The 13,809-nt window shown below is 33.9% G+C and overlaps 1 protein-coding gene across 1 annotated transcript in view; it reads right to left on the bottom strand.

The window, feature by feature from the left end:
- LOC128174347 (multiple epidermal growth factor-like domains protein 11) overlaps positions 1 to 13,809 on the bottom strand; it is a 118,015-nt gene that overhangs the window by 77,215 nt on the left and 26,991 nt on the right. Inside the window, exons 9-10 of the mRNA XM_052839916.1 lie at positions 12,760 to 12,897; positions 12,572 to 12,703 (exon numbers count right to left, since the gene is read on the bottom strand). Of these exons, the coding sequence (XP_052695876.1) occupies positions 12,572 to 12,703; positions 12,760 to 12,897 (270 nt within the window). The remainder of the gene's footprint in view (positions 1 to 12,571; positions 12,704 to 12,759; positions 12,898 to 13,809) is intronic.

The following is a 13,809-nucleotide window of genomic DNA, read 5'->3' as shown; positions in this document are numbered from 1 at the left end:
GAGAACCCAAAACTTGACAAGACTAGCTTATCCACACATTTTAGAACATGCAAATACTAATTATACATTATTGTGAATGTTATCAAATGCACAAATGCAATTAATGTAAGGCTGTAAAGATACAGAAAATTGCTATTTTTCTTTTTATGAAACTCTGAGTCAATCAATGCAATAAAAATGCTAGGCAACTACTGACATAAAAGAGTGTAATCGTATAAAATGATTAGCTCAAGCCAAATGAATGTTAAAAATTTAATCGGTAGTGAAAATTACGGCAGTTATAATTGTAAAAAAATATTACGAAGTTAATGCATACGGTTCAATTAATTTACTTGTCTATTTTAAAACATGATTTTAAATTGAAGAGTTCCAACGGACACTGATACTTTATAGACCAAAATGTGACAATGTATGTGGCATCTTTAAATTGTCAGCACTTGATAATAATAAATGTTTGTATAAACAGTATTACACTGCATTTAAGCTTTTTTGAAATATTTTCTTTTATGATTCTAAATATCTTGTTTGTCATACATGTATTTAAAAAAAAGTTAGGCTATGAGTTTTCTATGACGGTCAACTCTTTAGGTCGATTCCTTCTGTGGCATCAGAAAACCCGCGAGCTACGTTAAATTAAATACAAAGTACTGAAGTACTGACGGGAGTTGATTTGATTGATTATCATTTATTGAAAATCAACGATATCTAATTTTGCATGGCAGTAAGGATCAGTAATCGAAATATTTCTGAGAAATTGTTTGGATCAAGGCCAGATTAACTCGTGTCTTGTTCAACCAAACTCTCTCCGTTTATTTCCGACTTTAAAAATATCTCAACTGTTTGTACAATTTAAAATCTTACTATTTTCTTAGTATTATAAATAGGTTTTCTTGAAAAACAATGCTTCAGAGTACAAAACATCGAATTGTCGATTATTTTCAAGAACTAGGTGTTGTCAGCGGTATAATTGATTTGTGCTTAGGTCCAAACACTGTTTCACTTTCGCTTTTCCTGAGTAAGTGCATAGGAGAGTTGATTAAAATCAACTCCCCAAAAAAAAATAAACAATGTAACACAAATGAGATTAAAATACTTGTCTTGCATTGCTGGAAACCATCTAACCTAATTATAACTTATTGATATTAACTTTGTTCCATTACGTATATTTTCGCACTAACGTATTATTTCAAATTGTCAAACATCCTAGACATCTTAAAGCATTTCTTGACTATAAAATCTTATATGAGACAAAATGACACACCAGCTCTATTGTCTTGCGACTGTTGTTTACTATTGACATTCTATTTAGTTAACTTTACTTTTGCTTGTATAATTATTGATATTGACATTCTGGACAGGCAGTGTACCTGCTATTTGATACAATTAAATGTATTCATGTATACATTAATTGTTAATTAAGAACAAGTCATCCTAGATCAGTGAAATCTTACATCAATTTGAAATGCACGTTATACTTGTGTAATTGTATAGTGGTTATTACAACGTCACTGCACCCATGTAATCGTATCGTGGTTTTTACTTTAATTTATACTAGGAGTTCCATGATATTCTTAAGTCTCTAGTCGCTAAAGTTAAGTCAGTCTCAAATTCGTCTGTTTTCTAAGTCTAAATCCAAAACTCCATAATAATGTAAAGGTTCTAGAAAGTGATATTAACGCTCAATCACTCTGTCAAATATTTATGAGCATTTCAAAATCACACTAACTCTAGCCCAAGTTCCAGCTACATGTAAATGAAAACACTTGTTATGGTACCATATATTTATTAATGAACAAATGTTATATACACAACTATACAGTTATACAAACTTCCCTTTATCACCATCCTTACCAAGTTACGACGTAAATGTAAGCCTGCCTCAAAGTTAATTTAAAGTCCAAGTAATCCAAACCTAATGCCATCCCATTTAGCACAGACTGAACGCCTAGCATGCTGCACAATGGAAATTTACGGGACAATAAACAAAACACTTAGCGAGGTAATGAACGAGACGAGAAACGGAGACTGGGGCCCACCCATCTACCCAGAGAAGTGATTTGACTCGAACCTTAGAGAAAATTCCACGTCAACTGCCAGACTAAGGCAAATTCTGACTTTATATACACCGCGCTCTGGGGTGTGTTTCTCTTAACCAATCGGAACGACTATATGTATTTATAATTCGAACTAGCTTTTCACCACATCATTATGAATAACACAGACACTTTCCGAATAATACTTAAACGAATACATTGTACAACCAATCATATTTATCGTTACGTTTTCTTAAGCTATAGACGAACATGTGCTTGACATGTGACCATGCTAAATATAATCCTATCACACTTGTAAAGCTAACAGACCGGGCTACTTTGGTAACAACGTCGTTGATGATAAGGCAGTCGTTTTAAATACTTCGTGTACCGTGGGTAATCGTGCGTGTAACGTGCGGGATCGTGCATGTATATGGGAAATTGGTTTGCGTTTTTTTAACGTGTGTGATCGTGCAGTTTTTTAGTTTTGTAACTTTTTTTTTACACAATACCAGGGTTTTAATTAGTCTATATTAAGCATCCGTACCATCTTGACACATAATTGTAATCATATTATAAAGTAAGAAACGTTGTATGAAAGCGGTTTATCTTACCCATTCCTCGTTAGAAACTTAACAATTACCCGTAAGTTTTCTTTTTATTGAAAATACGATACGCATTCATCCCTGCTAAATTGTATTAACATTCACTAGAACTAAAAATGTTTAGACGTTTTAAGTTTTGCAATTTACAAAAAATAGAAATCAAATTATTTTTTTTGATATATTCTGAAAATATGGAATGTGTAACAACAAAATTCTTTGGAACAAGGTAACAAATTTACCTGTATCTCGTACGTAAGGGATTCACATCACATAAACATAAACTTGTACATTTATGTAAATAATTTAGTGATGTTTATGCATTATGTTCATTTCTTTCACTCTTAATTACCTTAAACTTATGATAGAAGTTACTATTTGTTGTAGACACAAAACAATATAATTAATATATGGATTCTATCATAACGTTTACACTTAAAAATAAAACAAGATATGGCTACTGTCCATGTCATTTTTCAATAAAACAAAGGCATATTAAAATACAAATGCTTTTTTTTTTGTTTCTAATCTTATAAACTTATTTTAATTGTGCGTGTTTAATGGTGTAGGGATCGTTTGTTTTCGTGTTTTATCGGTCTCTTCCTGTATCGTGAACATTCAGTAAGTTAGTGATAGTCCGTGTATCGTGCGTGATCGTTCTCGCAAAGTGCTTGATCGTTTGTGTATCAGAACCTGCGTGTCGTTTGGCAACAATAGCGTTGCTCCCACTTTACCATCGCATCAAGTCAGGCATGTTTTATCTGGTGACATCCAAGTCCATTTGCTGGTGATATAAACTATATGCTATAGTACGCTGAAATATCAAATGATAGCAATTATATCGTTTTCTGTATTACTATTGAATACTTTAACTCTTTTATTTATAAACATGCATATATCTATTGTAAAATGATCTGATTTTAGTCGACGTAAACTCACCAGATCTTGTTTTTGGACGGAGCACGATGGGAAATTTCCCTACCAAAAACACTCTGAAATTAGACTCAGGAAAACGAAACCATTTAATTATTTTTTCAACGTAAAATGTTGCCTTAGTCCTCCTGTTAACAATTCTTCCATATCTTGTGAATTTACGATACGACGGGCTAAATCGTCTAAAATAATAATGCTATTTTCCTTTAAACTATTTAATTGTTCACTGTTCGGTAACCCTTCGTGAAATTCTATGAAAGGTAATGTTTTTTCCATGTCTCGAAACATGTCTTGATAGATACCGCACCAGTACAGTACATTTGGAGGACTATGTTCAAACATGTCCTCTTTTTGACGCAATAGTCTATACACCCAATAGGTTTTCCTGGAACCCGTGGTTCCGCTGATAGCAATGGACGTATTGCACGGAAAAGGATACATGTTTTTAATAATGGAGTATTAAATACAAAACTTCCTTTTATACCTTTGAGAGAACCTCTTTTGCAATGAAGACAAGACAAAGAAATCATTTTCCCAGCATTTTTATATACATACATTCATATTTCCATGGCCGAAAGCAATATTAACAAATACAATTTTTATACTAACAAAAAAAATATATAATTTTTGATTAAAAAATTCAAAGGGGAAATTTGTTCTAAAAATACAAAATTTTGGAGATAAAAAGATATTTAAACCTTATATAAACATACATTCGTATTAACTTGGTTGATAGCAATAATTGTAAAAAGTATTTTTTTTTTAACGGGAGAAAAAAATGTACACAAAAAAGAAAAAGAAAAGCATTTATATAAACACGTATTCATATGTACATGGCCGAAAGCTATATATAAAATATTTTTGTACCGGAAAAAAAAATTAGATTTAAAAAAAAAAAAAATTACTCAATTTTGAGCAAAAAAGCATTTATATAAAGAATAAGGAATCATTCTTTGAGTATTATGAGGTGATAATTTTGGTCGGGGCGTGATCAAATCCAATAAAGCCCGAAGGGCTTTATGATAAATTTGATCACGCCCCGACCGAAATTATCACCTCATAATATTCAAAGAATGATTCCTTATTACTTATATTTATATAATGTTAGGCCATCGTACGATTAAATCTTTAAATATAAATAAACAAACCCCGCCGGCGCCTCGATTTGGCGTCATTTGTATTATGGGTTATATAGTACAAAATCGATACGTAGTGTTATCACAGACAAATACACTGGGTAATGTAAATATATAAACATGTATTCATATTTACATTGTAATTTTGTATCGGGGGAAAAATTATAATAATTCAAAGAAATAAAATTTAAAAAAAAAAAGAGAAAAAAAAAACCCATAATAATTATACATAGTATACAAGGAGGGGGCCAGGGAAAAAAATATTACACAGGAAAAAATAGTCCTACAATTGCAATCTGTTCACAGGTCTTCTAATTCTCATTGATCTTATAAGAGGAGCAGCTGGTTGAGGTGGTTGAGGGGGGCGTGGTTGAGGACGGCGTTGTCGAGGGGGGCGTTGTATGGGTAGTTCCCTAAAGTCTTGGTGTAGAGATGCAGCAGGTATTTGCCTCTCTCCATACGCGACATACTGAATCACCATCACCAAAATGCCTGTAACAATCACTCTAAATCACTAGGCAATTTTCTGACGTTCAAACACTACAGAGTCACAGGTGCTGTCTAAACTTATAATTTCAACATCATTTTGACGAGGTTCTTTATTTCTTCGTAATACGAGAAAAGCAATGAATCCAATCACAAGAACAATACCGATGACCCCTAATTTAAAATAGATATCATAGAATTATCCATAACATTTCATCGGTATGAATAAATATGCGTTGTAATGATACAATTATATCTTAATGAATTGCTTATAATGCATACCTCCAGTAATAATACCAAAAATGGCATCTGTCGTCTCCACTTCTGGCTGTAACCTCGTGGTACGACTTCTTGGGAAACTGAACTGGACATCTGAAAATAATTATTAAGAAAGAAAAAATCATAACTATTTATTGTCGGTTAAAAAAAATAAATAAATAAATAAATAAATAAATAAATTTAATAATAATCATAATAATACACGATACTTACAGAGCAAACTCCATCCTCAAGCTCTACTGCGATTCCCTTTGACCCACTGATGTCATCACATCCTACGAGGGAGTGCATGACTTTGAACTTCTTCAGAGCTGGAAATTTCTTGAAGTTTACTCCGGAGCTCAGTCTGTTGATCGTCAGAATTCCAACGTCTCTCCATGTCCTGCTGGCTAATTCTTTTAAATCCTCACATGTCAGTGTGTTGTCTCTCTGGATGCACGCAGTCAAAGCTCCTAAAGGAAATGCAAGCAAAATCAACAAATACACCTTTACAGTTTAGAAATCGAATTGGGAAGTAGTCAAACTAATGATAATCTCTTTTATACCGGGTGGATGCATGAACTAAACAAGGAATGGTCAAGATAGACATAGCTTCAATATTTGATGTACAATCCGATTATTTTGTCCTATCCTGAATATTTCAGTATCATTTACACTGAAAATGAATTTTGCTAACGTAAACTTTAGCATTGAAACTCATTAATTATTAATCGTTTAATTTAAAACAACCCGTCCACCCCTTTCATTTTAACATGGGAGGGTTCCTGGGTAGAAGGGGTGATAGATGAAAAGTAAAATCCTAATTCAATTATATTTGAATCAAAATCTTTAGATTCTTATTCTATTTGAAATAAAGTTTGGACGGGGTGATATTGAATTCACGATATAAATTACAATTACATATTTAAAGAACGAAAAGGTGAAGAACCAGTCCAGCCCACCCCTATTAAAACAATGGGCCTATTCTATGGGAGAGTGGTCAGCGCGGGACGGTCTGTGTATAGTATTGTTACGTAATTGAAAGGAGAGAGTCTGAGAAAATGCCCTTTGGCCATCTGCGTCGAGGGTTCGTGTATTCCAAATCTTTCTGTCAAAGATCTCTTGTGATAAGCTTAAACCGACCAGCTACTTTCAGAAAATTAAGTAAATGAGCATGTTACGGAAAGTAGAGGAACATATTAAGCTTTTCCTGTACATGTCTCAATCCTGCATGTTCATTTCTGGCCATTGTGTTAAATCTCTTGATCTTTGAAATAAAATGTCTTAACCACGAGCATGTCTTATGTAAGATCCGAGAAACGGAGCCTAGTATTATGTGTGATGAGACCAAGTGAAAGTAGAGAGATGGGGGGATTGTATAATACAGTAGTGTTTTGTACGAGTTTAAGCTGACCATTGTAATTAATGTCAATTCTCTTGAGCTTGGAAATAAGTGTCATAACCACAAGCATGTCTTATGCTCGTGTATTTGAGTTAAACTTTGATTAAGATGATCCGAAAAATGAAGTTTTGTATTCAAGGAAAGGGGGAGGGGGTCGATTATATAAAACACCAGTGATAAAGGACACGAGTTTTGTCCGAGTTAGCTCATTTTCACAATCATCATCACAGTTTAGAATTTTGAACCGGTTTGTAAAAATGATATACTATACAAAGTACGGATTGGACGACGTTAGACAGACCAAAAAGAAAATGAAGAAAAGCAAGAAAGAAGGCATCGTTTACCGAGTAAGTTTTTTTTTTAAACGAATTAAAACAACTAACCTCTCTCCTCTCGCCCCTGCTCCCCGCCTAGTCATTGTGGTTGTCTTCCTGAAAAATAAAAAAAGAAAGCAATTATTAGAATTAGAAAATAAATTGAAGGTGTTCATTGGTTCTCTAACCGTTTATGTACACCCCATAATGTAAAACTTTAGTTATACCTGCTCTACAAATGGGACAACCCTGGGGTACGAGTTTAAAATAACATTGTAAACAACAATACATGTTTCTGCATGTCTTGCAAATGCATTCGTAATATGCACGCTCTGTGCATATTATGCACTCGTGTAAAAGTGCATTGATGATACACCAACTGTCCAAACACAAACAATTAAACATACGTGTAAACATCGTGATCAGATTGATTTAACTACACTGTTGTAACTGATTTTAGTTTGAGAATTTCTACCGTGAGGCAAGTATCAGTAGGTGACAAAGACTCAAATTTCTATAAAGTGTTAATTGAACTCTAATAAATGGCCGCTACAATAATTACAATTAATTACTCGAATGTACCTTCATTTCCTCCTCTGCACAGTGGGCATCGTTTGTCCTGGATCTTATGGTAGCATCTCAAACAGCAAGATGCTTTCTTGCAGGTTCTGCACATGCAGGCATAGTTTGCCTTTTCCAGGCAAACAAAACACTCATAGTTTTCTCTCTGGTACTCTGGCCTACACCATGAGTTGGAGTTAATGCCAGCGAATCTTATTCTAATTCCGTGAGGCATGTTGGAGTTTGTATACTTAAAATGGTTCATACAACTTTTATAGTGTTTTTATATCTGAGTGGATGCTGTCACTTCAGGGAACATGTTTACTAACGAATATTTGAGATTATTGATAAGAATGTATTAATAAGAATATACACTCATTAGAAAATGACACACATCAACATGTAAATAAAACAAGTGTAAATCATCTCATTAAGGTTAGACGCGACCTATCTTCCCATTACTTCTATTTCCCCCATCTCCACAATGTGAAGATTTGCACTATGTCATTTCATAATTATATATCAAATTATGATACTTTTTTTATGGCTTTCAGATGACAGTGGACGTGCTGTTGATGTTAAATTTTTTGCGGGAGCATGGAAATGGCAGTCGAAAACTACAAAATTTAAAATTGGACATAAGTTTCTCCCTCTTCAATTTTTCCAGAGGATTCCTACCACAATACAAAGACATTCAGCTTTCTCGTTACGTGGACTCAAAATTCAGCCACTTTGTTCGTTCATCACCCAGTGTAGCCGTGCTTTGTCCTAACGTGTGCCGGCGAATTATTTCGGACCTTATAGAATTTTTCATTTCTTATTTTGGAAGATGTCGTTGCCATTACGATGCCCTAATTTTCCAGTTTATTGAAATTGAGGATTTGGGTGTCACCCACCGACAACCTGAAAGAAGACAAGCCATTGTGGGGCTAAATTAAAAAAAAACACGACTCGTATCTGGAGTTTACAGATACAGTCATTCACGAATTTACCCACGTCTTAGCGACTATGAACGATGAAGATCATAGGGTGGAATTCGCTGGAATTTTTAGAGGCTTATTAAGTCTTGTACATTCACAAGAAATTGACCTGTCTTATGCAGGTGTGAATCAGTGTGATTTACAGCGCATCCAGGCATCTGTAGAATGTAGAGGATAGATAATATTTACATTTGTTTAATGTGTAATCAACGCAATTTGTAGTCAAATATCATATTAGTATTGTTATTGAGATTTATTCATTATTTACAAATCAGGGGAATTGACCCCTAAAAAAATGTTGGTTACGCCATGCTTACTCTAATATTCTTCAAAGGGATTAGGGCATCAGTTAAATGGGGATAAATACTTGATTAATCCTTCAAATGCTGACTCTTCTATTTCGCAAATGATTATTCCACTAAGAGGATGTAGCCATCTGAGCTGGAATACCAATCGAATAATGTCACCTGATTTGAGTAACCACTCCGTAAGTCCCACTTAGGATTGAGTGGAGTTTAATGTTTGGGTATTATAACCGGTGATATTTTGATTCGTGTTTTTCTCGATCAGACAGCAACATGTTTACTTGCGAGATTTGCGGTAAGCCCTACCAATATAATAAGGATTTTTTGCGTCATAAAAGATCTGCACATGAAGGGCAAACGTATGCATGCGATAAATGTGCAAAAACATTTAAAAGAAAGGACGATTTGAAAAAGCATGAACAATTTGTCAAATTGAATTAAAATGTCCCCAATGTCAAAAACTTTGTGCCACACCTCACGGCTTACAATGGCACATGTCCCATCATGCCCGAGGGGTTAAGCGCCCTGCGTCTGACCATGATAATGCCTCCACAAAGATACCTTGTTTCGAGTCCTTGAGGAGCCCCTCTTCAGATGACTCTCAACCAGGACCCTTTTTCTATCGTTGCTGTCAATGTGAAAACAGATTTTTAAACAGAAGAGAGTTGTATTTGCATCAAATGCGAGAACATTTTCAAGTGTGGGGGGGGGGGGGTCAATTTCAAGATACACCCTGTTCCAAAAGTGTCGCCTTATGGTTAGTAGCTTCAAATAATTGAACACCAGTATCATATACATAACCAGAGCAGGTCGTTCGGCATATTAATCTTCAGTGGAATGTGCATAGCGCACACAATAATTAACTGTATACTTGTATGCTCTTGACTCTACTAGATACAACGTGACAAAATTGTTTTTAGTTTTATCTGTTCATGGTCATCTCATATTAGGATTGAAGATTATATATTCCGCTATGATTTGTAAAATGTTAAATATTATGACCTCTATACGTATTCAAGAACGTTGAGTGGATAGTATCAAGGGTTTAATTTAATACATATATGTAGACAGTCGCACTATATAACTACCTCTTCCGCTTAATGTACGATTCTGATTAAAATAGCATACCATATTTGCAAAATACAACAGACACTATTCTGATATACCGTTTTTGAATGTGTTTATTATATATATAATTATACATATACAGTATTTAAATTCTTTAACGTATAAAACAATATTGAAAAAAGTTAAATACAACAAACTAGACCCAAAAAAAACCACAAAACAAAACAAATCAAAACAAAACCAATAGAAACAATGTAAGCGAATATAATATTTCATCGAATACTTATTACAAAACCGCAAAATTTAGCCGCATAAAGGAGACGCCAAGGAATAAGGAACAATATTCACATATTTCTGCCGGTGTTGTTTTAAGATATATTTATGTAATAATCGACACCGACTGACTCACACTTATGCTGATAATTGGGAATAATTAGTGTTATATTTATTTTACAGTTATCTTCCTTTCAACTATACAACTATGTTTATTAATATTCTCGGAACGTAAGCATAAACAAGGATACATATATTATGGTATTTTCCTTTTATTCAGGGAACTGTGATTTATTTGGGTTTGTTTATATGCCCCTGTATCAACACAGTACATGTACGAACACAAAATATCGTCAATATTTTGGATTTTTGTTCGGTGTATTTAGTCTTCCTTGGCTTCAATTTGTAAATTGTTTGCATCAGGCTGCTCCATTTACGCAGCCTCTTTGCAAAATAGCAAATACCTGTAAGACATAGAATACATGAGTTTAAATACTAACAAATACAGTCATATATACCTAAAAAGCATACATGTATCAAATTTAGCGATTAATACGTATCTCATGTAATATTATTTGCTCTAGATAGATTCTACCTTTGTGTCAATATATAAAACAAATACTTTTGATTGTTGATCGCATACAGATTATCTCAAATACATGTCTGTCCACCTGTGATGCTCATTTCTCAAAGCAACGTTCACATACATATCATTCATTCAACACCTGGAATGCATATTTGCAAATTTAAGAATTGTAGTCAAGTTTAGAAAAAAATGTTTAGAGTGTGTAATTAAGCTTGATTCATAGCTAATAATCGATTCTAATATGTTTCAATAATATACACATATTAGTAAAAAGTGTTAAGAAAAGTAAAAACGATCAATCTACTGTATTAAGTGAGTACTTCTCATACTTTAATCTCTAAATATAAATTGTTTAATGAACTAGTTACATTTAGAATATAAGAACAAACTCTCTAAAACATAGTAAAATGTAATCGATATATTTAATTATATCAGTCGATTTTAAAATAATGTACAAAACATAATACATTCATATTGTTATATTTTAAGCAACACATATTCTCAGTGCTTTACATTGCTTATAGAAATGGTTTATACACGCACATTTTTTTTTCTTCAAACAAACATGTTTTTGTCTCCTGCCAGAATATACAAAGACTAATATAATTTCAAAATAAAAGTATACTTACCGTTCTTTCTGCTCCAAAATACCGTTAAGTTGTTGTCAAATATGGTCTTGCGCGACGTATTTTCTATTTGCAATCATTTTGTTATACAAAAGATACAATATCAGATTGCAAATGTATTTTAAAATATTTCATAACTTAATTAAACTAGACACGTTTATCAGCGCTTGATAATAAAACCGGATTCAAATATTTGAATGTAAAATTCGTCACATGCAAAAAAAAGTTTTTAAAAATTGACCTACCCTTTAAAAGCATATTCTATTGTAAGTTGATATTCAAATTCAGACGAAAGCTTCACAATCCGAAGTCGATACGACGACTTATGTCTCGACTTTGACTTTGCAGAAGCAGAATGATATCTGTATGTCCGTCCGTTCGTCCTTCAATCCATCCATCCATCCCTCATTCAATTCATCTCTCTCTCTTTCTCTCTCTCTCTCTCTCTCTCTCTCTCTCTCTCTCTCTCTCTACTTTTGCCACCCTCCACAGATTGTTATATCCCTGTTCCAAAGGAAAGGTGGGTATACTTATTCATCATTGTGTGTGTCTATCCGTCTGCCTGTATGTCCGTTACAAAAATTTATGTGGCATTTTTCTCAGTAACTATACATTGTAGGTGCTTGGAAGTTAAACGCACTCTTTGTAAAGGCATGCTGTGTGTATGTACTGGATTTATTTCTGTACTAATCAGACGTCAACTTCCTGTATAATGGGGACTTTATTTTGAGCGTTAGTTTTCAAGCAAATTATCGTCAAGGATTTCTCAGCAACGGTTCATCACATATGCTAGAAATTTTAATTCACTCTTTGTTTAAGCATGCCATGTGTTGGGATCTTTTTTGGTACCAATCGGACGTCAACTTCCAGTTCAATGACGTCTTTATTTATTTTTAGCCTTAATTTCCAAAACAAATTTGCTGAAAAGCTGCAAAGCCGTTATGAAGGAGGCTAGCTCTCGCTGCCAGTTTAAACGGTTCGGCCAGAAAAAAAAATTATGAACACTACCTTTATAACAAAAGTAACCTTTCCAGCCAGGCTTACATCCGGAGTCACACAAACCAGTGACATTATTACATCCGGCGCATGTGTCAAGGCATCTCTCAGAACAATCGTACCCAAAAAATCCGTGTGAGCAAGCTTGTTTAATGAGAAAATGTTGATACATTTACCGTAGCTGGTTATATAATACTCACGTGTGTTACACAAGCTCCCCCAATATCCAGCATCACATCCAGTTAAGCACGTTCCATTTACATGGTCACACTGGTTTACGTCACGACAATTTCCACACGTTTTATTGCATGCAACACCATAAAAGCCTTCAGGACACACTGAAAAAAAAAACATATGAGATATACATGTATGACCTTTTTTCTATCGACACTTTGGTTATCAATTTTTCATACGTAAGCTAGGTGGCTTCTATGTATGGAGATACAAAAGATTGATTGAGAATAAGCTGTTTTAGTAAATTTGAAAGCGAAGGAAATAATTGGAAAGTTATATAGGCCATACTATTATATAAAACATATTAAAGCAAGAAAAAAACTAGATGCTGTAATTAGATACTGTAGAAGCAGAAATATTCGTTGAGGATTTAATTTCGTCATTTTCGTTGGCAGTATAAATCAACGAAATTAAATCCATGACGAATTTTTAACCAACGTATTAATGAATACAAAGAGATAAAAATATAACGAAATTAAATGCCAACGGAATTTTATTTAGTTTAAAAAACACGAAATTTTGACCCAACGAAAATATGTGTTTCTACAGTAGTTATACCCGTACCAAGTGTTTGCCCCAAAACTACACTCTTTTGTACCAGTTTTAGTCAAAAAGAAGGTCACTTTGCAATTTCCGATAGGTTTTAAAAATTATAATTTCATAAAGAATGAAATCCCATAGCATAATGTACATGAGCGGTCCTTTATGTTTACTTTCAGGGTTTCCTTTGGGTTTACTCTGGCTCTGCTTTTTGAAAATGTTATGTTCTCTTGGGGTTTACTTTGAGTCTACTCGGGGTTTGTATTTTGGGCTCCACTGTACGCAAAGAAGTGTGAAGCAGACCCGTCTAATATCATACACCTAGTAGTATATCAGCCCTGATACACGTATTTTGGACTAAGAGATACATCAACCGGAAGCTAGGGTTGTATGACCCTCAGGGCTGATATTTCGTTGTCTCAGCCGTCGTAAAGGAGATGTTTTGCCCTCAAACTTAAAAACATAATTTCCTCATT

Source organism: Crassostrea angulata, chromosome 2 (genome assembly GCF_025612915.1).
Source record: "Crassostrea angulata isolate pt1a10 chromosome 2, ASM2561291v2, whole genome shotgun sequence".
Classification (NCBI taxonomy): Eukaryota; Metazoa; Mollusca; class Bivalvia; order Ostreida; family Ostreidae; genus Magallana; species Magallana angulata.
This window is presented reverse-complemented; position numbering and strand designations above follow the sequence as displayed.